Source organism: Pelobates fuscus, chromosome 8, assembly GCF_036172605.1.
Source record: "Pelobates fuscus isolate aPelFus1 chromosome 8, aPelFus1.pri, whole genome shotgun sequence".
NCBI classification, from domain to species: Eukaryota; Metazoa; Chordata; class Amphibia; order Anura; family Pelobatidae; genus Pelobates; species Pelobates fuscus.
In genome coordinates, this window is record NC_086324.1 from 36,405,788 (window position 1) to 36,429,673 (window position 23,886).

Genomic DNA, 23,886 nt, shown 5'->3' on the forward strand with positions numbered 1-23,886 from the left:
GCAAACAAAATATTAAACTTTCAAAATAAAATTAATAAGCATAACAATGAAAGGATTGCTAAATATATTAATAAATTAAAATGGGAGTTTCTGCAGAGAAAAGTTAACGAACAAGTTTTGGAGGCAAAAAGACAGTTGCCAAATAACAAAACAAATGCAAAATAATAAAATATATATGTCACCTATTGACATCTGCAATTGTTTTAGCATACATTTTAAAAATATATAACCTCCAGGTGGGTACCCAACAAACTAAAATTGAAACTTCAAAACTATCCACACTGCAACTCTCTAAATAAATATACCTAAAAACAAATAAGGAAGTTGAAAAAGTTATCTCTAAACTTGAAACATTTTACATTCCTAGCCCAGAATTTTAATACATGACTAAGCGGCTAACATTTAATAATATGGTTCAATCAGACTTTATTCCAGAGTAAATTAAATTAGCTAACATCCTCCCTATTCTAAAACAAGGTAAAAATCTATACAAAGTTTCAAACTATAGACCAATCTCTCTATTAAGTGTTAACATCAAGTTGTTTTCATTAATATTATCTGATTGTTTAACCCCTTAAGGACCAAACTTCTGGAATAAAAGGAAATCATGACATGTCACACATGTCACGTGTCCTTAAGGGGTTAAAGAATGTGTTAGAGGCATTAATACATTCAGATCAAATTGAATTAATACCAGGTAGATAATCTGGATAGAATTAAAAAAGAATAATCGATATCCTGGAAAGTGCTAAGAGAAAAAACACTCCTTTATGATTGTTTGCAATAGATGCCAAAAAAGTGTTTGATCAATTAAGTTGGAGATTATTAGCCCAAGTTTTACAATCTTATACTATTAGAGGCTGGATACTAGAGGCAATAATGACCTTATATGAGAATACATCAGTCAGAACTGTCGCATCCAATATTTGCTTCACAATATACAACTGTTTAAAACAGGAAATGGTACTAGACAGGGCTGCCCATTATCCTCCTTACTCTATATATGTTCAAAAGAGCCCCTTGCCTCTAATATCAGGAGAAATTGTAATATTCAGGATTACTGAACAAGGGACATGAAATTCAAAATCTGCTTTTACGCAGATAACATTTTAATTACACATGAAGACCCGAAGACTTCCTGATGTGCGATACATATAACTTCTGATGTCCCGATCCTGATTAATAGGAAGTTAGGAACTATTAACTCATTTGTGCCATGAAAAGCTTTAATCCTCTTGGAATAATGATCACTAAAAATATTGATAAACTTATGGAAATAAATGTTTAAAATCTCCTAAAAAAAACTTATAACCAACTCCTTAAAGATTGGTGGGGTAGAATTCATGTGATCAAATCTTACATCTTACCAAAATTGAACTACATCTTTCAAACGGTACCTTTAATAATTCCTGATAGTTGGCTCACTATAATACAAACTAAATTTAATTGATTTAGTATTACATTTAATACTATTTAATTGAGATTAGTATAAAAGTCCTATCTCAAAACACATCAAATGGCAGACTACATTTTCCAAATATAAAACAGTATTATTTTGCTGTGATCTCTCATGTATGCAGAACACAACTAGATCTAACTCAAGGAGAACGCTGGTATAAAATAGAATCAGAAGCCATAGGTGTTAAGCACCTTAACAGGCTTATTTGGAATGCCATTTTTAAAAGTTTAAGAAAGTAGGAATACCTGTCGAAAACAAAACAGTAATCGACCATGTGCTAACAATTTGGGAAGAGATAAAAAAAGTTGGGTATATAGTTGCAAGAAAAAGTATGTGAACCCTTTGGAATGATATGGATTTCTGCACAAATTGGTCATAAAATGTGATCTGATTATCATCTAAGTCACAACAATTGACAATCACAGTCTGCTTAAACTAATAACACACAAAGAATGAAATGTTGCCATGTTTTTATTGAACACACCATTCAATAGAATAGATGTAATTCTGTTTAAATCACTCTTAAATAGTAACCCTTGTGCATTGGCATTAGGTTATACAAAGTGGGATTTTATATATACTTTATATTTCATCTTCACTCCTCCCCCTGGCATTACGGAAAATATTATTTTTAATTTTTTTTTTACAATATATAAGATAACGAATGTTATTTGATAACTGTTGCTTTTGTTGTATACCTGTGAATTATTGTACAGATGTCAGTGTGGACTTTCAAGTGAAGACTGGCGTAAAACATGGAAAGTGGCAAAGAGTTATACAAATAATGCAAAGGCAAATAATTAATGTATATTAGTATACAAAGTTTAAGTTAATTAAATCTCTTACAAATGTGTATAACTATATACACAGAGATCCAAAGCAAAACCTGGCATCTTTTTTTTTTCTAGGAGCACAATCCTAAAACATACATATCAAAGAGGTTCAATGGGATAAAATGGTAACGTGTGTTTTTTATGGATTTAGAGCTCCAATTTAATTAGAACATCTCCAGTGCTGTACTGGGCTGCTCTAGCTTGGGGCCAGCTGCTCTTGGATTGACTGTGAAATCCCTCTTCGATTAAAAAAGCTGTGACATGGAGTAGACAATTACAAATGCACATCCGCAATTACTTATGTTAGAGGCTCTTGGGATTCATATGTCACTCAGGCAGGGTGTAAAAGTGAATGTGTGTGTTTCTGTGTATCAGTGAGTGTTTATGTATGTGTCAGTGAGAGTCTGGAATGTCTGTATGTATACATCAATGAGAGTCAAGGTATGTGTGTATGAATGTCTGCGTGTATGATTTAGTTAGAGAGAGTGTGTGTGCATGTGTGTCTCAGTGGAACACACTCAAGATGAATATTTCAGTCTAGTTGTCAGATTTCTTTAAAGATGTCAAGGTGATGAGACTGAAAACATTGACTATATACTCTTACACATTGTAACGTTATGACCAACATGCAGAATATAAATTCACCAGAAATAATACAAACAGAGCAAGAGACCTATGCCAGAGTGGCCGGGTTGAAAGGAAATTAAAAGGAACATCGGAATATCAGAACAAGCCATGGTGAAAGTAAGGCACAAAATAACAGGAATGAGAGGCAGAACTGAGTCAAGGAAACCAGAGAAACAGAGTAATTAGTACAAAGCTGGGTCAAAACCAAAAACTTAATAAACAGACAAAGATTTTCTTTATGGGGCCCCCAAAACATGAGAGTACATTGTATTCTAATGATAACTGCCCCTCTGACATCATGATGCCAGCATGCATGCACTGCATCATAAAGAGGGGAGTGCGCATAGTGGTCAACAGCCAGGAGCTGCAACAGCTGATCAGAGATCCGCCACGATAAGTAAAGGGAGTCTTACACACATGGCTTGATAACCTAAAGCCATTTTGTTGGGCTGTTATAAACATTTCTCCATGACAGCTCTTTATTTCCAGTCCGGCCATGAACATCGGAGATCTCCAAAGTGCATCACAGCAATGAAACTCACTGATGTGTTGTATGCATGCGTTTATTTCACAGAGCTTCACAATATACATTTACACTGATCAGCCACAAAAAGTTATATCAGACACATATATAATCTTATTTACTTAAAAGTAAAAAAAAGCAGTCTCCAGATGGAGCTGGTGAGCCTCTACACCCAGGATTACCAGCTTTTCACAAGTAACTCCATTAGAAATCGTAACAGAGAAATTATCTATTACGGAACTATCTCCTCGCATTATTTACATAAAGCTGGAATAAACAAAACAAAAAAAATAGTATCCCATGTAGTTATCTTAAGAATATTTCTCTAACCCCCTCCCCTCCACCTCCAAAAAAAAGAGCTTTTTAGAGCTGCAAACTTTTCCCTCTTGAACACACAGAGACAGCAGTGAAAAATATGACTTACAGCAGCTTAATCAGTCAATAATTTAGCAATATGTTTTTTTGGCTCTTACAATAATTATAATATAAATTGTTTTCACAATGTAACTGTATAATATAACACAGCCTCATTTACAATAAATTTCTGTTTTCAAAACACATTGAAATCCTCACAGGCAGTGAGGGTCCATATTCAAGATTGAATATTGCTCTTGTCAGTAGTGATTTTCCATTTGCAAAAGACTGCTGGGCTAGTTGGAATTTTGAGAGTTAAATGCATTTTTCTAATTTGCACCACGGAGTTCCTGTACATAGGACAGATTTTTCTTTTTGTTCTAAAGCCATATGTATACCCTACACATTCTCATTTTTATTTTTTTACTGTGCTAGCCTTTAATCTTCCACTCAAAGACTATTCTTGTGCATATAATCAAAGGGGTATTGTGTACAATTACTTTTTGTAACTGTAATACAGCCAAAATCATCTGTCAGCTTAAAGAGAGAATCAGCGTTTTTCAAATACCTAAAACTTTGATGCAACATTTATATATATTCCTAATGATACTTTCAGAAACAATGTGATCTGCACTATCCCTGCAGTAACCAGTGTCTGTTTAATCATATACACATGGAAACACTTCAGTGCCGACAGAAGATAAGGAGGCATGCATGGGGTGCAATGTGTCCAGGTGCCTCACATTTTACTTTGCCTGCCTCTCCTGTGTATTCTCTCTACAATTGTCCACCAAGCTGGCTTATTATCAGCATGCACGTCCCATACTCTCAATCTGTTACATATCATTACCCAGGCACACACCCTGTCACATGTCCACATACAGTCACCTACATCCAGCCACCTAGTCACATTTACACAATCCATTGGTTATTGTTCAAGTATTCTAAAAATATGTCTAAATCAAAACTAGTACCTACAGTAAGTGGAACACTTTAAACAAAACTTTGGAAAGAATATCACACAGGATAAAAGCGTAGGAGTAAAATGGACAATATAGGATCAAAATCGATACTCACAAACGTGGAGCCAAATAAAATCATAAGGCTCTCATGAGTTGCACAAGAGCACTCTTTAAGGATGTCATCAATCCTGCTTCCTGATGGAAATAATAGTAAGTAATAGATGAAACGATGTCCTTTCAGAGGTGAACAATTCTTTATTGGTGAAATAAGCACATCTATATGCATAGGCAGCTACAAAAAAAGATATATATTGGTTATCTGTGTATGGGTACTGTCAGTGGCCAGACCCAAAAATGAAGTCCAAATAAAAAAATAAGTCCAATATACAATAAAAGTCCAAATTGTACCTTGGTAGCTTCTATACCAGTGCCAAAGCTACAGACCTACATTTTTGGTTCAAATGCTGTAGAAGGAAGTAACATCACAGGTCACTAAAATATAATTGTTACTTTCCTCTACAGTATTATACTCCATAATGTGGCTATGGAGACGTATTGAGAAATTATCTTTTAGTGACTTGTTATGTTACTTCCCTCTACACCAATTGGAAGAAAAACATGCACTCATTACCAGAGAATTTATAAGGAGAACTACTACTACTATAAAGCACCAACTGAAGAAGACTATCATTGTACTGCTTTTATGAATATATTTGTTGGTTTTTATTTTTTCGTATTGCCTACTACACTTAAACTTATATTTTTGACCACATAATAAAGTATCTAGTACACTTTTGAAAGAAGACTCAATATTAGCTGGTTCCATGTGAGTGCATAAGAGTACATTTAATACTAAGTTTACATACAGAGTTATGCTATGCGATTCATATCATTCATACAGCTGTCCTGTCTGATACTATTAAGAGGGTTTGGGGGGCGTAACCAACTTCCTGTGAAAGCGGACGCATGGTGTAGGAGCTCAGAGCCTTACCGAACTAATTAGTGACATTAAGACAATCTAGCCTTCCAATTTACACTCCGAAAGTTGCCCGTACTGTCTACTAAGTGGCATGTCACCCTCAAGACAACTAAAATGGACTGAATTAGTCAAACAAAAGAAAAAAGACAGATGGAAAGAATTCCAAGATGGCGACGACCAGCCTCAGGTGGCCTTTCTGACCAAGATTCAGTCAGCTCCAAATATTCTGAATTTCTGGTTACAGAACGCAGATAACACAAAATGCTGCAGGAGTTATGTGCCACAATCAATGCAGACTTGCAACGCATTGACGGATACATAAGGAAGGAAATTTCCAATTTGGGAGACGGAACTAGTAATTTGGAAAATTGAACAGAAGAATTGTGCGCTGCACACAACAAAGTAGTTGATAAGTTACACAAACTTGCTGAGAAAAATGCTTTATTAAAAAGTAAAATGGCAGATATGGTGGACAGGTCGAGGAGGCAAATGTTCGCTTTTGTGGCATTCCCGACGATGTCTCGCATGATGCACTCCCCGCTCACATTCTATTTATTTGCAAAGCATTGGTTCCAGAACTGTCTGATTCAGCATGGGCCTTTGATCGCATGCACAGACTCCCCCGTCCGTCTCGGTTCACAGAGAAGACACCGAAAGACGTAATAGTGAAGTTTCACTATTATGCACACAAGGATGCATTACTAACTGCTGCCAGGAAACTTTCCATACTTCCAGCTCCTTTCCAACATATTTCCCTATTTACGGATCACTCAGCTGCAACAATGGCAAAACCCCATGAATTTATTAACGTCATCAAAACCCTTCGCAACAATAATGTTTCATATAAATGGGGATATCCCACTAAATTGCTGGTTTGTAAACAGAGAAAATGACTGTGATCAATGAACTGGAGGAGGGAAATAAGAAACTCACTGAATGAGAATTGTGGAATACTTCCTCTTTTCCACGTCCAGGTCCTTCATTACCAAGAAGAATCCAGAATGAATGGCAAATGTTGGGATCCCCATTGAAAAAATCTTGAACTTAAGATGTTGGCTTCTTCTTATTCAACCTAATCACAATGAAAGATTCACATGAATCATATCCTTTTTATTGATTTACAGTTACAGTTAAGGTTTCTCATTTATTATGGAGAGAAAAATAAGTAGAAAGAGAGGTGAGAATGATCAATTAGCCTGCCCTTCGGTGGGTCCCTGCTCAGATCTCAAGCTGGTTTTAGCTCATCTAGTGCCATTACAGAGAGAACATATCTGAAGCATATCAGACTGGTCCCACCCATATAGGCAGTCAAGATCCGAAATACCAGCAAGTTCCCTCTGCATGAGAGATATGGCAACCCCAGATGATGTGCTCCACCGTTTGTGTTTATTGCTTGTATCTACTGGTCTGTGGTTAAGCAGATACAACCTTGTTCAGAGCACATTGATTTGTACACTCTGACACTGCACTTTGTGATTCATGATTACCCAATTGTATCTAAGGTGTTTTTTATTTTTTATTTTAAACAACTTAGACACAACTGGGTAACTCCTAAATCCTGGACTGTTAGTGAGGCATGGGGACTGATTTGGGAACCACTGCCCTAAACCAATGATGGCGATGCGTGGCAATCCACATTTGTGGATTGTTTTTCCCCATGATGCTCAGCTAAAGGACAGCTAAGGTTAGCTAATGCATCCAGCTTTAAAAGGTGTTACTTAGGAAATCAGGGTAATGCTTGGATTGGATCATATAGATGTAGATTTTTAGAGATCTCACAGAACACTTGTAAAATACTAGTAAGTGTCAAATATTAAAACACAATCCAAAGAATATAAGTGCATGCATTTATTGTCTGTGGCTTAAAAGTATATTAGTAATTAGAAAATGAGATGGGTCTGTTGGCTCTTGGTTCTTTATTAGCCATTAAACTGTGTTTCTGGGAAATTAATTAAACAAACACATCCAAAAGCAAAACATATTATCCGTACTGGATAGATTATAACACCATTATTCTTTTTTGTAATAGTCAATAGTAATAAAAAATGTAATCACAGTTCACATAGTTTATAACTTTAAAATAAGTGCAAATTCTTCTGGAGGTAAAACTAGATTGCTTTAGGATTACATCAATAAAACATTCTAAATTGATTTTAGCTACTCCTTCTCAGCTCTTCTCTGCCTTCCCCTCAGCTGCTGGGTCCTGCATGTTGTCTCTCTTCAGTCATTGTTGCTCTGTAAAGCCGGCATGTGAGCAGCATAGTGCATGGTTCGATGTTATTGCATTCAACAGGTAAGGAAGCAAGATTTAACTATACTGGGAATGAGTTGATAATTTGTGCTGAGGACACTGAATGGCATATCTGTTATGATTGAGTGAGATATATGGAAATTCATAAAAACAGATAACCCTAATTATCTAAACGCATCCGCTATTTTGACAATCTGAGTATCTACATGATTATGTCGGTTTGTGTGTGTCTGTGTGTGTAGGAGTCTTTATTGTCTGTATGTTTTGTGTATGTTTATGATTATGAGGGTATGCATACATATATATGATTTCAGTGCATGTGTAATGAGTGTTCTCTACATAGGTTTGTATTTATGTGAATGGTTTCTACTGTATGTTTGTGTGAATGTTTGATAGTGGTTATGAGTTCATGTTTGAGTGCCTGCTTATATAAATGATTATCAGTGCTAATCTCAGATTATTTTGTGTGTTGTTGTGATCCTGTATTGCAATTAGCACAGTCCTCTAGGGTATAAAACGTGCACAGTCTTTTGGTTTTAACATCAATCCGGGCAATTTATTGAAAAATCCGCTCAAGAGACAGCAGCAATACAAAAGAAACAATATATCAAAAGTCCCTGTAAACAAAATCCTAGCTCGTCTGAGCACTTACTGACATTTCATTCCCTATCTATCATGGGTAAAACTAAACAAAATACAGGTTTCACCAACGGTATGTCTTATCAATTCTCTACACTCCAGTGCTCAGTCACCTTGACTGCCAACTTCTGCACTCCAGTGCTCAGTCACCTTGACTGCCAACTTCTGCACTCCAGTACTCCAAACAAGCCTGCTGCTTCCAACCTTCAAAGCAGAAACCACATATCTCTCTTACCTGCCTAGCAGGGAGAGGTTTATTCCCACTGCTGCAGCTGATTTATTGCAGCTGCGCAATGGGTTTGAGACAGCCTGCATTCCTGGCCTGGACATTATGTATCCCAGTTGCTTGTAAACTGAAGAGTGAAGCACCGGCCCGCCCTATTCTCCAAATGCTCCACCATCTCTAAACATTATTTTATCTTACGTACCACAGATACTCCCCCTGGGGTTAAATGTTATTTGCTTCTCTGGAAATCTAGGGGAAGTATAGACTCATTCACTGATCACACCATGCACTTTATCACAGTGTGAATAATTATCTCTTTATGATTGTCTAAATACAGGTTTAACAACAGAGGTTTATGAGATTGAAGTTGTATCTAACTTCAAGGGTGTCTGGGAGCTCAGTATTCTCAGTATGTATTGCAACCCTCTTCTTGGTGGCCATATGGTTTCTCCTTAGTACAGTAGAGAATCACAAGAGGGAGTGTGCAACTGGGTGCTAAGCCACTCAGGCTTCCAGACCCTACCTAGTCCCCTCTGACAGTAATTTTAAAAAAGTGCTTGTGTGTTCCACTCACAATGCAGGGAGGGTAAAGCCATATAGTGTGGAGCCTGACCAAGAACATTGAACCCTGTGACACAATGTGTGGTCCACTTGTAAAGATGTAAATGTATTTTCCAACTAGACTGCAATTCAGACCTCCAACAGAGGAAACCCTTTACCTGAGTTCACTAACGGTCCCCATTGCACTCCTGTGTGGCATTGTTGGGAGGATTTAACGTGGTATCACTTCCTCCCTGCATGGAGGAAGCCACACAACATATTCAAAGAGCACACACTGCATGTGGCCGGAAAACACCCTCCTGCAGGAGAAAGTATGCAAAGAGGAAGGTAACAAAAACAAGATACATTTCAACATTTTGAGTGAGTTAGCATGTCTGACAGTGTGAGAGTGCGTGGTTTTCTGTCAATGTGTGTGGCAGTGACAATATTTTATGTGTGTGTGTGTTATAGGCAGTGTGTATCTGTGTGTCTGCCAGTGAATATCTGTTTGTGTTTGTCTGCATCCTTGTATGTATGTATATTATGTATGTCTGTAAGTATACATATATGTGAGTGTCTGAAATGGATATCTCTGTGAGTGTCTGTGAGTGCGTATCTCTGAATAATAATCTCATCATCCATATAGCATGGTATTCTAAACCATGATCTGTCTGTTGAAATAATAGTTTCAGAGCCTTAATCTTGGGTAGAAACAGACATGCATGATATAATCTGCCCAAGGTAAGTTGGATATATTGTACTGTTGCTATTTTAATTCAGCTCATCCATGAACTGCATTAATGACGCTGAAATAGTTGCCAACCTGTACTGTAACGCCTACTAATCAAAGGCCCTTGTGGTTTATTTTTATATTTTTTTACATTTTATATTTGGCATATGTGGTTTATTTTGATATTTTCTTAACCTCATTGTTCACCATTATGTATCTTTTATATTGCATAATGTTATTAGGCTAGGGTTAATGTGTTAGGATTAGAGTACCGATTGATCTCAAACACTGACCTTTATGATTAGGATTTAAAAAAAATGTAAAGGGATATTTTGCTTAAAATATCTTACATGTTCCTGTCGCTTTATATGATAAAATGTTGATTTTTGTGACATTAAAAAAAACGATAACAAAAGCTTGTTATGTTGTAAACGGGAGCTTCACAAATTGTTGAGTTGAAGGTGGACCTACCATTCAAATGCTGCTTTTATTGAAGGCCAATGTACACAGATTTAGTGTAAGGAATACAAATAGTAGTTTTTCGAATGCAGAGATAAAGTCATATATATTCCATTACTCTTATAATTTTCTAAATTCAAATTCTAGACCACACAACATGAAGTGCATTTCCAGCTACGTTATCCCATATGGCAATCGATGTTTCTCTTTTTGAAAGTTAGGCAATATGTCATATAAATGTTATATGGCAACATTTTAATAAAATAAGCCCTGCTAGTTTTAATGTGCTTGATATCAGTATTTTGTCTGGCTTTTCTGTCATTTTGTACAAAAGAAAGTTCACAAACAGAATTATAAAAATATGTTGACCAATGGTAATAACATGTTGGTAAGCAACTATAGTGTTAATATAACAGTGATATTGTGAGCCAGAAATATTTTTGTGTTGGTTAAAAATAAAAAAAACAAAGACTAACAGGGTTATTAACTAAAATGAGAATTGTTGGGAATTCAAGGTGCATTCATAGTGAATTTCAAATTTAAAGCCCAAATAACCAAACTGAAAGCAGCTTGGCTATTTTGGCTTTCATTTGAAATTCACTTTAAATTCTAGATTTCTTATTTTAGTGAATAGTCCTGTAATTGTATCACCACACTCAAAAAACCTGAACAGAGACTCTTTCTAGACACTGTGGCGAGTATTGCAAGCAACCATGTACTAAAAAAGTTATTTCTTGCTTGAATTATTGTGGTATTGCATTTTTATGTTTTAATTTAGTGTTGAGCAAAGCATAAAGCTGGGCTGTAAATAAAGAATTGCAGGATGAAAAAAATACAGGCACATATTTTACCACCAGGACCTGACAGCTTCAGGTATTTTACAAGGGAATCTTTGGAAGCTATTGAGAATCACATTTCAGAGCAAAAAACAAAAAAATCCAAACAAGAACACAAAGAAGATAATGAAAAGTGTCCAAAACCAAACACTGACTTGGAAGACGGAAAAAAAATGCCATTTATATATGGGGACATTCCTCGCGGGATGGTATCAGAACCCTTGGATGATCTTGATCCATTTTATGCAGATCAGAAAGTAAGTCTTAGTAACTACTATGTTTAAAAAAATATAACACAGCATACCAGGGTTAAAAATTTATAAAAATAAATTTTTGATAATGCCAAATTGGATTTATTCTGGGTAACTGTCTGTTTAATAAGTATTTTAATTTAAAGAAAAACATATTTAGATTGCCATGTTTAATCATTAGTAAAAAGGTTAAACATTAGTATGAATAGGATAAAAGTAACATTATATGCATCATGCAGGCTTGATCGCCAATGCAAACTGGGATCGAATGAAAACTAGGATATCCTAGGCAACCTTCTGTGTTCTGGGCAACCTTCGTCACTCTAGATGTTGGGAACTACAACTCCCCTGATGCTTTGCCAGTGTTATCAATGTAAGAGCATTGTGGGAGATGTAGTCTAAAATATCTGGAGATTGCCTACCCATGTACCTAGAAACATCTTGGAGTTACTCACTAAATCCTGAAATAAAAAAAAAGAATACATTTTTAGGTTAACGTTTTTGACCGAAATGTTTGCCACTTGGATTTCAATTCACTATAATTCTGACACATTGAATAACCTAGTTTAATAGGTATTCGTAGGTATTCGATATGACATACTGCACGTTTTCACAGAATAACATAAATTAAGAAGGTAGTCAGGAGGAAAGTTGTTTTTTATTATGATTACCATGGTTATTAGATAAATCTGAATTGTAGTTAACTGAAATCCAAATTGCAAACATTTTCGCTAAAGACATTAAGCTAAAAAAATGTAATACATTTTGTTTCCGAATTAGAATTTAGTTACTGCAAGCTATTTGTAGAATATACTAGTTATATTTTTGCTAAGTTTCAGAAGCTGGTTCCTGCTGAGGGACCTGAAGATCTAGGATAGGTTTTAACCCATTAAGTTAATAGAGCGCCCGGGGGCCTACTGGCACCATAACAACTTAATTTAGATAAAATTGTTATGGTAAACAGTGTTCCTTTAAAAATAACCAATATGTTTACATCTCACATAATCAAAAAAGTGAATACATTGATAGTTTTTATTTTATTTTTTTATTTTACCTGGGATGATGAGAGGATCCATGTCGGCCTGTCAGGAACTAAAGCCTCAGTCCAGTGTCCAGGATGAAGTGGAGAGATCACTTGTCTTCCACATTGTCCTTCCTGCTCCAATTTCCTTTTCTTTGCCTTCTTCTCACACTTCTCCTCCTTGACTCCTTTTGGGGAAGCATTGTGGGGGACTTGGGCTATGGTGGGAAGGGGATAGGGACAGTACACACACACTGTGGAAGGGGGAGTGGGACAGACACACACACTTTTTTTCTTCAATCCACATATTTTCCCTACCTGGATAGCTGGAGTTGATCCTGGGGTCTAGTGAGCTGCCTCTGCTCCTCAGAGGTAGCTCTGTTCTATATCATCATATCCTGTATATATGTGATGTCATATTCCGGCTGCCAAGACCTATACAGGGCGCGCAAGGCAGCCATACAGGACTGACACTCTGTGCCAGGCAGCCAAGGTACTGGAACTCGGCCACGCTCCAGGAAATGACCTGCAGTAGAGGAGCACTGTGTGCTTCCCTCCTGCTGGTCACCTGGATATTTGCGCCCCCGGGCAACCTGTGCCGCCTTTTGGTAGCTCGGGCCCTGGATTTAGGGCAGCCTGGGGGGCATTTGCCTCCCTGCCTGCCCCTGTTTTGCCCCTGTTTCTCAATATCTTTAAAACTTCTCAACTGTATTTTAAACTCTACACAAGGATAAAAGTTACTTTTCCTTCACTCTGCATGATATGGATGGCAAACGGTTTAAATGATTTAGGCAATCCTTTCAGAATCATCGCAATTAGCAATTCACCACTTAACATTTCTACCACATGTCTTAATGCTGTAATGGCTTTCTCTGCACATACAGTCTGTCACACTTTCATTTGCACTGTCACACTTAGCTCAATGTACAAACAAACTATTTCAGGCTTTCCCTTACATAAAAATGTATTTTTCTTTCTTTCATGAGCAGCTGCCTCCCTTGTGATTAAAGACAGACTTATCATATAAGAACTTTTATCATAATATGCTTCCTCATTCTAATGTTTATCTTCATCCTCAACATTGTTACTATCTGGTTTGCTCAGGACGATTTCTTTGAGATTCATCAACTGCAGATGTCTTGAGAACTTTCAGGGTTATTCAGTAAAGTGAGAATTTAAATTAAATTTCAAATTCAAGGCCAACGTAGTCACACTGGAAGCATAGCTGATGGAGATATTGTTTCCAGTTTGGCTACTTTTACCGTGAATGTGAAATTCACTTTGAATTCTCCTTGACTTCTCACTTTACTGAATTGCCCCGTTTGTCTCCCATAATTCATAGTCCTTGTCATCTCTCCATTAAAATAAAGTCTGCTTCATTGGCTTTGCAGCATCTCTCCTGGACCAATAACCAGCTGTACATGCTAAGGGTAGGATAACCAGATAAGTGCACACAATAATGGAGAAACATACGCCATCACTATGTTTAAAGTCAATGCCTAGAAAATGACTGATTTTTTCATCTTGAATTTAGCTGTTAGCATTTTTTTTTTATATTCTTGGTTATTGTTTTACTACTTGGATCTGTGATGAGATTATATACCCATATTATCAGCATCACATTTTCACCTTCAGACTGTTTGCTGTACACGCAGTAGTCTGCAGGATTTTGCTGAAACTTATTTTCACTTAAATGATCATATAGCACTTTATTCCGATTTCTACCTGACTGCTTCAAACACAACAACATGACTTGTTCAATTTGAGAAGTTTTTTATTCTGGTTGGACTTGACCTCAAACCTTCTGGTTATTCTACATATATGTCACAATCAGTTAACACGGTGAGGGAGTTTAAGCATGTGTGGGATATGCATAAGTCTATCCTAGATAAAAGATAAGATCAGGGACTAATGAAAGTATTTAGAGAATTGGGCAGACTAGATGAGCCGAATGGTTCTTATCTGCCATCACATTGTATGTTTCCATAAAAAAATATTTTTTTAATGTATTTTTGTATTTGGGCAGTGGGGTGTCCCTTTAAAAGCATTATATTTATGTTTTCCCAACTTCTTAGTTATATTAAATTGATAAAAAAAAAAGCCTTGTATATATTTTTTTTTAAAAATTACTATTATTTTTGCAGAAGGCGGAGTGACAGTGAGTACTTCCCCGATGTTGCTTTGTCCTTAGACGATCCTGTTATATAAATCAGGGCATGAATATACAAACAGTGAGCTGGAGATTTTAAAACTGTAAATTTAAAATATTCACTTTGATTTCTCAGGTTTTGGGATTACGTGTGCTAATGGATTTCTTCAAAAAAAGGTTATTAATCACATAGTTTGGGTGCCCTATTGGATTAAGTAAAATACTTGAAAAATTATCTTGACTAAAACTGTTTTGTTAGTACAATTCACATTTGGTATATATGTCTAAATCTTGGCCATTTAACATGGTCATGCTAAGCCCACTGCTGCCTAAATTAAGATCTATAATAATGGAGCTTAATAAGAGTGATAATAAAAAAGAATGAAATGTGTATGCATGTGCATGAATATTTGTCCTTTGATAACCCAATCTGTTTCTCCCATTTCTTCCAGACCTTTATAGTATTGAATAGAGGGAAGGCAATCTTCCGTTTCAGTGCCACATCTGCCTTGTACATTTTAACCCCTTTCAATCCTGTGCGGTGAGTTGCTATAAAGATTTTGATCCACTCATATCCTTTCCATGGTTGTGTGTGATGTATTTAATATGAAAACTAAACTTGTATTTTAGCCAAGTGGGACAATAAAATACATATAATAATGAAAATACGTAAATTAACGAAATTGTTCCTTTTTTAAATGGGTTAGTGAATTATAAAATGCAGTAGATACTAGCTGCTTATATTCAAATTCAGTGGATATTTGCAGATTATTCAGTTTTGATTATTGATTATTCACCAATAATATGAATTATTCACTAATGTGATTCTCAATATTCTGACTTTTGATCATGCAGTTGGTATCATTATTGAATATAATATCTGTCAAAAAGGTGAAATATTTTGAAAGCCAGTACATATTCTGATAATGATAAAACAAAGAAAAAGGTATAATGAAAGCTTATTTTTAGTGCAACATGACCCGTTTTCTTTTGTCCTGAAATCAAATAATCGCACAGTGCTACACAATAACTGTTTGTATTGTTCTTTTAACCCCATTCCTAGTTTCCTTGACAGTTATTCACATTATTCAGCATTTTTATTATGTGTACTATTTTGACCAACTGCGTTATTATGACTTGGCTTTCCCCTACAGACTGGACCAAGAATGTGGAGTAAGTACCGATCACTGCAGTATTTCAGGATTATTATTAAGTAAGATTAAACACTTTAAAATGTTTTTCAGCCCATTCCATCCTGAATGGGTTAAATATGGCAGATAACCAACTGTACTTCATGTCAATTTAATTTTCAATTAATTTAATGCTATAGATTTTATTTTTATGTTGGGGTGTCGTGCTTGTAGATCTTCAGTTTTATCTGAGAATTATAAGAGCAACTTCACTGCAGTCACTTGGAATGAAGACATAACGATGCTGTATGCAAAGACAAAAAAATACATGTGTATATCTTGCAATTTTATGTGTGAGATTAAAACCAATAATGTGTTATATGCAAGTGACTTTTCAAGTAATTTGTGTTATAATATGCTTTCAGTCTACTATATACCAATTTACATCCAAATTATATCCTAAAAATTATTTTTTTAAAAACTTGTAAAATAAGTAGAAAAATTCTAATGTTTTGACCTATAGGTTCCAACTATGTTGAGTGTCAGGACACTGAAGCTCATTAGGGAATCAACGCTTCCATGCCTATCTTGTTAGATATCCTTACTGAATAATGAATACAAATGGTTTTTAAAGCTTATTGTATGGGTTACGATGCCAGGAAGCTTTAAGTTATTATCTTTCAAATCCTCAAGTTTTTACTTTATTTCAATTTACTCGGATGTGCCCATACATCCTGCTCTTTCCCAGTAATGTGATAATAGTGAAACATCACTTCCCATTTCATGTGTCCTTGTGCCATAAGCGTGCACTGCCTGACTGCTCACGCTGTGCTAATCAGCATTTTGAACGTTTAGGAGCTGTGATTTAATTCCTACAGCACTATTTCCTGCCTAGCTCAGAGCTCTGCTCCTACAGGTTCAAACGCATAATTTGCACAGTGGCAGCTAGTGCATATTTATTACAAAGAGCTACTTGGACAACTAAATAGGAAAGTGACTCTTCCCCATATGGCAGCAGTGGTTGGAGCAGCACAGTAAAGAAGACAGCAGGATTTAAAAGTAAAGATTGTAATATGTTCTATATTCGTGAGTAACCACTTGAGTGCCACTGCTGTGGTCAACAGAAGACAAAATGTAAAGTATAAGTCTGGGGTTAAAAAACATGTAATAACACATTTTGAAATGCTATTTTTCACATGACCTGCTCAATTTTATGTGGTTTTTGTGATTCTTTGTTTCCATAATATTATGAGAATGAAACCCATTCTAAAATAAAATATCACTTTGTTTCAGATACACATTCACTGGGATCTTTACGTTAGAGTCGTTGATTAAAATTCTTGCACGTGGATTCTGTTTGGGGAAGTTTACATTCCTGCGTGACCCATGGAACTGGCTGGATTTCACTGTCATTGTCATGGCGTAAGTATATAATTATATGAAGATTAGGACATACTTGAAAACGAGAGACATCTTAATGTATTCTTCCTGGTAAAATATTTTATAAATAAAATAAATATTAGGAATGGAAATGGGAATACGTCTGTTACATGCAACACAGCAGCTCTGAAATGAAATGTATATCTCTCATGACAGACCGGCGTCAAAATAATTTGGACAAAAAAAATGGAACAAAACTAGATATTTATCCTGTCATCTCTGTAATTGAACATAAACACTGTATTTAAAAATATATGTATTTACATATTTACATGCCAAATACAGTTAAGATGACGTTACTGTATCTGTCAGGACATTTTTTTACCTACAGTTTGCCATATGGATGTTGATATAACAATAAGTAATGACATGAATAGCTAAGTAAATCCTGATTAAAACATTGCTGTATTACATTGCAAAGTTGTTTCCATGCTTACCATAATGTCTCTTTCCCAATCAACCAGCATGGCAGCATAACACTAGTTAATGCGGCCATGGTGATTGAATAGTAAGGGGAAATTATGGAAAGAATTGAAACTATTTTCCTTATTCCTGGAAAAAATTTGGCAGTATTAACTATCTTAATGTTTCATTGGTCACTGATCAGAAAAATAAAATTATGATAGGAATGAAAATTATTTTTTTCCTGCTTTCCATATCAGCAGCCACAGTGTCAATTTTGGTATTGGAATAGGAGTATCAAGAGGAAAAATACACTACCAGCAACTTAGCGCTGAGCCACCATTCTCACACTGAGTTGAGACGTTAGGTTTAGATAGACCAAGTGGGGTATTTTTATTATCAGTGTTGTTTAAATCTCTCCTCACAACCCATCAGCAAGTCACGCATAGTTAGCAGATGACTCAGTGCAAATGACTAAGCTGCTTATTTCCTCTGAGTCCATCATGCAATTCTGGCCCAATTCTGGGTACTCCTACATCGAGCACCAGAACTTGAGGACCATAAACTAATAAAAGAGTATAATCTACCAAGGTGCACACATTACTGGTTTGTCTTCTGAACTTAAATTCTAGGATTACAGACCTGTAATAAATGAATACATTGTTATGAATGTATGTGCTGCAGACTACCACACAGTTCTGTAGGTGGTGCTGTGATTGCTAATGTTAGTGGTAATGATACAATTCTTTCAATTTCCAGAATTAAGAATCCGACAGGAAAAAAACAAAACATTAGGATTCGTGAAATATAAAACAGATGAACTGTCATTGAGCTACTGTATACCCATATAATAACAAACTGTGGGGTGAAATGCAAAGTGTGAAGACTGGCTATTTATTAAAGATTAATAAAACTAAATAAGTCACAATCCAATTGAATCTTGGAAACCTTACTCATTGTTCAGATCCATATTGTTAACTTGATTGGTTTGGGAGGAACATATGTTAAAGGGGCATTGAAGAGCACTAGTCACCTGGGGATTTCATCATCTTATATACTGGTAGCTCCTGGGCATGATAACAACGTCATTTAGATTAATAAAAGCTATTCTCTCACAAAATTAAACATTTTGATTCCCGAGGCAGGCATCTTTCTTTTTAATAGCAGTGCCTAAGAAACTTAGTATATTCTGGACCCTTATGGTGCCATATCTATAATTTATAGATCACACAAGACAGGCAATCTGTTGAACCGTTTATGGGGCCACACATGTTATCAGTGCGAGTAGATTGGACATTTTTTACTGGGCCCTTTTTATATTACTCCACATTATGTAGCCCATGAGACAAAGATATAGAAGACATAATTGTTTGGCCCCTTCTGTTTTTTTTGTTTTTGTTTTTTTGTGTGGGAGCCCATCTTTAAAATTCAATTACTTATTTTTTAATTGGAAAACTGAACCAATGTGAGAGCTTATTGGAGCTCTCTTATGACATGCTGAGGTCTCATAAACCTTAACATGTATTTTTATTACTGTTTTCACTCTTTATACCTGCAAATAGAAGCTGAGAGGGTGATTCGCTAAAATCCAAATGGCCCTATACCAAATGGGGCAAAACCATTTGCTGCAGCCCAGGGCCATTCGGACTGCTAAATCTGGATATTGCTAACAATTTGTAATATTATTATTATTATTTTATTATTTATATAGCGCCATCAGACTCCGTAGCGCTGTGCAATGGGTGGACTAACAGACATGTAATTGTAACCAGACAACTAGACGTACAGGAACAGAGGGGTGGAGGGCCCTGCTCCATGAGCTTACATTCTAGAGGGAGTGCAATATAGTGACACAAAGGTTAAAAGTAGGGGTACGAAGTAGGTTTTTAGAAAAGTATTAATTGAGGAAGTTTAGCCAGCTATTTGAAAACTCAAGAATTGAGGATGGGCATTCTACTGTCAACCCCTACCCATGTGCTTTGGGTGGGTGTATTAAAACAAAGTGAGCACATGCTAAGTCCACCCCCACCCTCTTACCGGTGGGCTTCAAGTGAGAGGTATTCAATGGTCTGGGGTAGACATAATACTGTCCACCCCACACCAATGGGCTTTGGATTGGAGGTATTAATGTCAAAAAGGGTGTTGGACATGTTATTGTCTATCATCCCCAAATTAGGGCAAATTGTCTCCATCCCCAGTGGCTAGGGACATGCTTGGATATGCTACTGTCTATCCCCAAAAATGTAGGGCCAATTGTCTCCCTCCCCAGTGGCTAGGCTTTTGCAATTCCTTGGCCCCTTAATAAAATAACTACCACCCTAATAAGTGTGAGGTATTATATATATATTACCCCTAATAATTGTGAGACAATACATCTAATACATGTAAAATAAAATACCTTCAGCAGTTTTCTTTGTTTCCTACGTCTTTTTTTCTTCTTCCAAATAAAAATCCATAATAAATCAATGTCCCCAATTAAAATACAAAAAAGACTTAAACTGGAAAAAAAAAACGATTCATCCAGGTATTAAAAGGACTTTGATTCAAACTAAGCAGGATATATATATACATGTAAACATACACACATGTATATATACAGATAAATTGGTATTGATATATCATCATAGAGTGTAAGCGTGTTTGATCAGGGCTTTCTAAACCTCTAAATATCCCCTTTCTACAATTGTAAAGAGCAACAGAATATGTTGACACTATATAAGTGCTAATTTGAATAGGACAGTTATCTGTAAAGGATGCATGTCGTTTAACCCCCTTACTGCAGATGGCTCTTTAATGATTTCCCCACTGGCTGTTAGTACTGCCAGCAGGAAAATAAAATGTAAAATAATCGTTCACTTTCATACAAGCAAGTGCACAATAGTTAGTGTAAATAAGTTGGTTTGTATATACCCGGATCCTATATTTTGCTTTGGGTTCAGATGTGAAAAACACTGATTTTAAATAAGACACTGAATGCATCTAGCCTGTTGTTGCAGGTTCAGTTGGTTCAACTGAATTTGGACTGGAATTGTTTTACAAAATTTGAGAATTCGCATCATAATTCATAAATTTTCACCGAATTTTGTCCATCTGGGCAAAATAAATGTAGAGTGCACTTACTTCCCTTGAGCCGCACAGACCTCCTCCTGCTGCGCAGTCTGACCGATCGACGTGGCCATGTTGGAAGACTTCTATAAATAAAAAGTAGGCGTGAAGTCACGCCCGTTCTTAAAGTGACCACGTCATTATTGGGATCCTAATCTATTTTTAGTGGCAATGATGATAGGACCTATCAGAATATAGATAAGCCTATCTAGGAGAAAATTACAAAAAAGTGCTAAATCCAATAACAAGAGATGAAACAGTATACAGCAAAATTGAAAAAAATGAAAAAGTCTAAATATACAGTAAATCACAGTAAAAAAAAAGGACCTCACTTGATTGGTAAAGTGCTTTATTGAGAGTAGTATCCTCAATTTCTTTATCCAAGTAAATCCACTTATATAAAAGACAAAAAGTGAGGGAAACTAATAGTGCAATATGTACAATTCAATATATTCACTGATATGGTAAAGATGCTAATAAACTCACATTTATGAGAGCTATAACTAGCTCCTGCATGAAGGACGTACAGCAGTTTAAAACCCGCTTATGGGATATGCAGTAAGTTCTTTCCGTAAAGGGAATGTCCAACACTCAGGAGAAGGGTAAAAAGAAACAACTGATAGTGCTCACTATATTAAAATATCAGTTGTAAATAATGGTACTCACAAGTATAGAGCAGGTTAAATGCTCGTTTATGTCAGTGTTGGTAGTATGATCCCCACCTAGGATATCTTGGAATGCAGAATAATAAAATGCCAGTTAAAAATAAAAAAAAATCAGAGTGTATTTAAAAAGATGATTGGCACAAAAAAAGTGACCAAAAAAACTTTATTTAGCTTAAAATACACAATCTTAAAATTTCTACAACACGTTTTGCCTATAAGGCTTGTTCAAAATGGAATAAAAAAACAGTTGTATGCTGTTTTATCTCTTGCTATTGGATTTGGCGCAGCCCTTATTTTTCTTTTTGTCATTTTCTTTCTGTATTTTAAAAGGGTTCCAAGGGATTTCCCTTTTTAGATTTGCTGCCCAATTGTTAATTAGCACTTACTCTTTTTCTATTAAACACTCTGGTAAAAGCCTTTCTAAGTCTTGTTTTATCCCCCATTTATTGCCCTATCGTGGTTTCTGTATAGATCCTCGTTTTGTGCTCCCTAGTGATTTTCTGTGTTTGACTTTGGCTTTGTATTGACCTTGTGACTTCTGGTATCCTGACTTCGGCTTCGTATTGACTAGTTATAACGGATCGCCTGGCACCCCGACTGGGTACCTCCGTTAAAGGATGCTCCTAGCGTTTCCTGAGGACTCCAAGCACTGCAGCAGACACCACAACCACCGAATCAGAGAAGCGTATAAATCCTCTCAAGCATGTGAATGCTGTTGACAGTTGAATAGGAAACCATACGAATAGGTTTACACTCCTAGCAGTCAAACTGGAACAGCATACAATAAATCCTCCCCCAATAATGAGATGACACTTCACTTTGAGGGTTAAGCAGGAACTCAGGACTGGCACATCCAGCCTGGCTTTTATTTCCATCTCACACATATAAGACCGCCCACAGGGGAGGTGTAAAATATCCAATAGCATCACGGGTGCAACCCACACATCCCCTCCCCTTAGTGTGACACATAATCCCATTATTCATACAGTTTAAAATATACTTTTTACACAATATGTATAACTTCAAAACCATACATCACATTCACATAAAAATACATATCCACAATCAATCCATTCAGGGGAACAACATATTAAAAATGGCATGGATCAGACCAGGGGTTCAAAAGTTAGTAAAGTATCTTTTAAAACCCCTAGCTTTCCAGCTCAGACCGGTTTTACAGAGCCTTCTCTCCTGGAGAAGTAATCCAATTACCTCCCAGCACAGAGACAGACTCCATTGAGCACATGGGGACACAAAGACAGTAAAACACTTTAAAATACATAAATTCACCTTTTACACATAACACACAGACATTTCACATATCCCCAGATAGCTGGAATCTGAGCGCACAAAACTACCGAATAGCGCGCAGATCCTATTCACACAGTTCACTTGCCATGGAGCCGAAGTCTTTAACTACACGAATGGACTCCATGGCATAGCTATCTGGGTTAACACATTCACATAAAGTCTGGTCCATAGTCCAAAGGCAAGAGGCGGGCAAGCAGCCCCCTCCAAGGACACGTGGCGAGGTCGGTTTCGCCACACTAGTGATTTCTGGTATCCTGACCTCGACTTCGTATTGACTTGTGATTCCGGTTATCCTGACCTCCACTTGGTATTTGACTTGTGATTTCTGGTATCACTCAAATAGGCCCTGATAAAAAGTTTGCATACCCTTGAATGTTTGACCTTGTTTCAGACACACAAGGTGACACACACAGGTTAAAATGGCAATTAAAAGTTAATTTATCCCACCTGTTTCTTTTTAAATGGCAATTAGTGTCTGTGTATAACTAGTCAATGAGTTTGTTAGCTCTCACACAGATGCACTGTGCAGGCTAGAAACTGAGCCATGAGGAGCAGAAAATAAATGTCAAAAGACCTGCGTAACAAAGTAACAGAACTTTTTATTGATGGGAAACTATATAAAAAGATATCCAAAGCCTTGAAAATGCCAGTCAGTACTGTTCAATCACTTATTAAGAAGTGGAAAATTTGGGCATCTCTTGATAACAAGTCAAGGTCAGGTAGGCCAAGAAAGATGTCAGCCACAACTGCCAGAAGAATTGTTTGTGATACAAATAAAAGCCCACAGGTTGTTTCAAGGAGTACAATAGGATCATACTTGAACAAAAATGATCTGCATGGTTGAGCTGACAGAAAGAAAACTTTAAGGCACCAATACCACAAGAAAGCCCCGTTACAATATGCCCAACAACACCTTGACACGCCTTACAGCTTCTGGCACACTGTAATTTGGAGTGACAAGACCAAAATAGAGCTTTACGGTCCAAATCATAAG

At 36.4% G+C, this 23,886-nt stretch overlaps 1 protein-coding gene across 1 annotated transcript in view; it reads left to right on the plus strand.

Moving 5' to 3' along the window:
- The first annotated feature begins 11,405 nt into the window (after positions 1-11,405).
- The window catches only part of LOC134571229 (sodium channel protein type 9 subunit alpha-like), a 122,188-nt gene continuing 109,707 nt past the window's right edge, over positions 11,406-23,886 (plus strand). Inside the window, 4 exon segments of the mRNA XM_063429400.1 lie at positions 11,406-11,675; positions 15,292-15,410; positions 15,923-16,012; positions 17,263-17,391. Coding sequence (XP_063285470.1) covers positions 11,406-11,675; positions 15,292-15,410; positions 15,923-16,012; positions 17,263-17,391 — 608 coding nt within the window.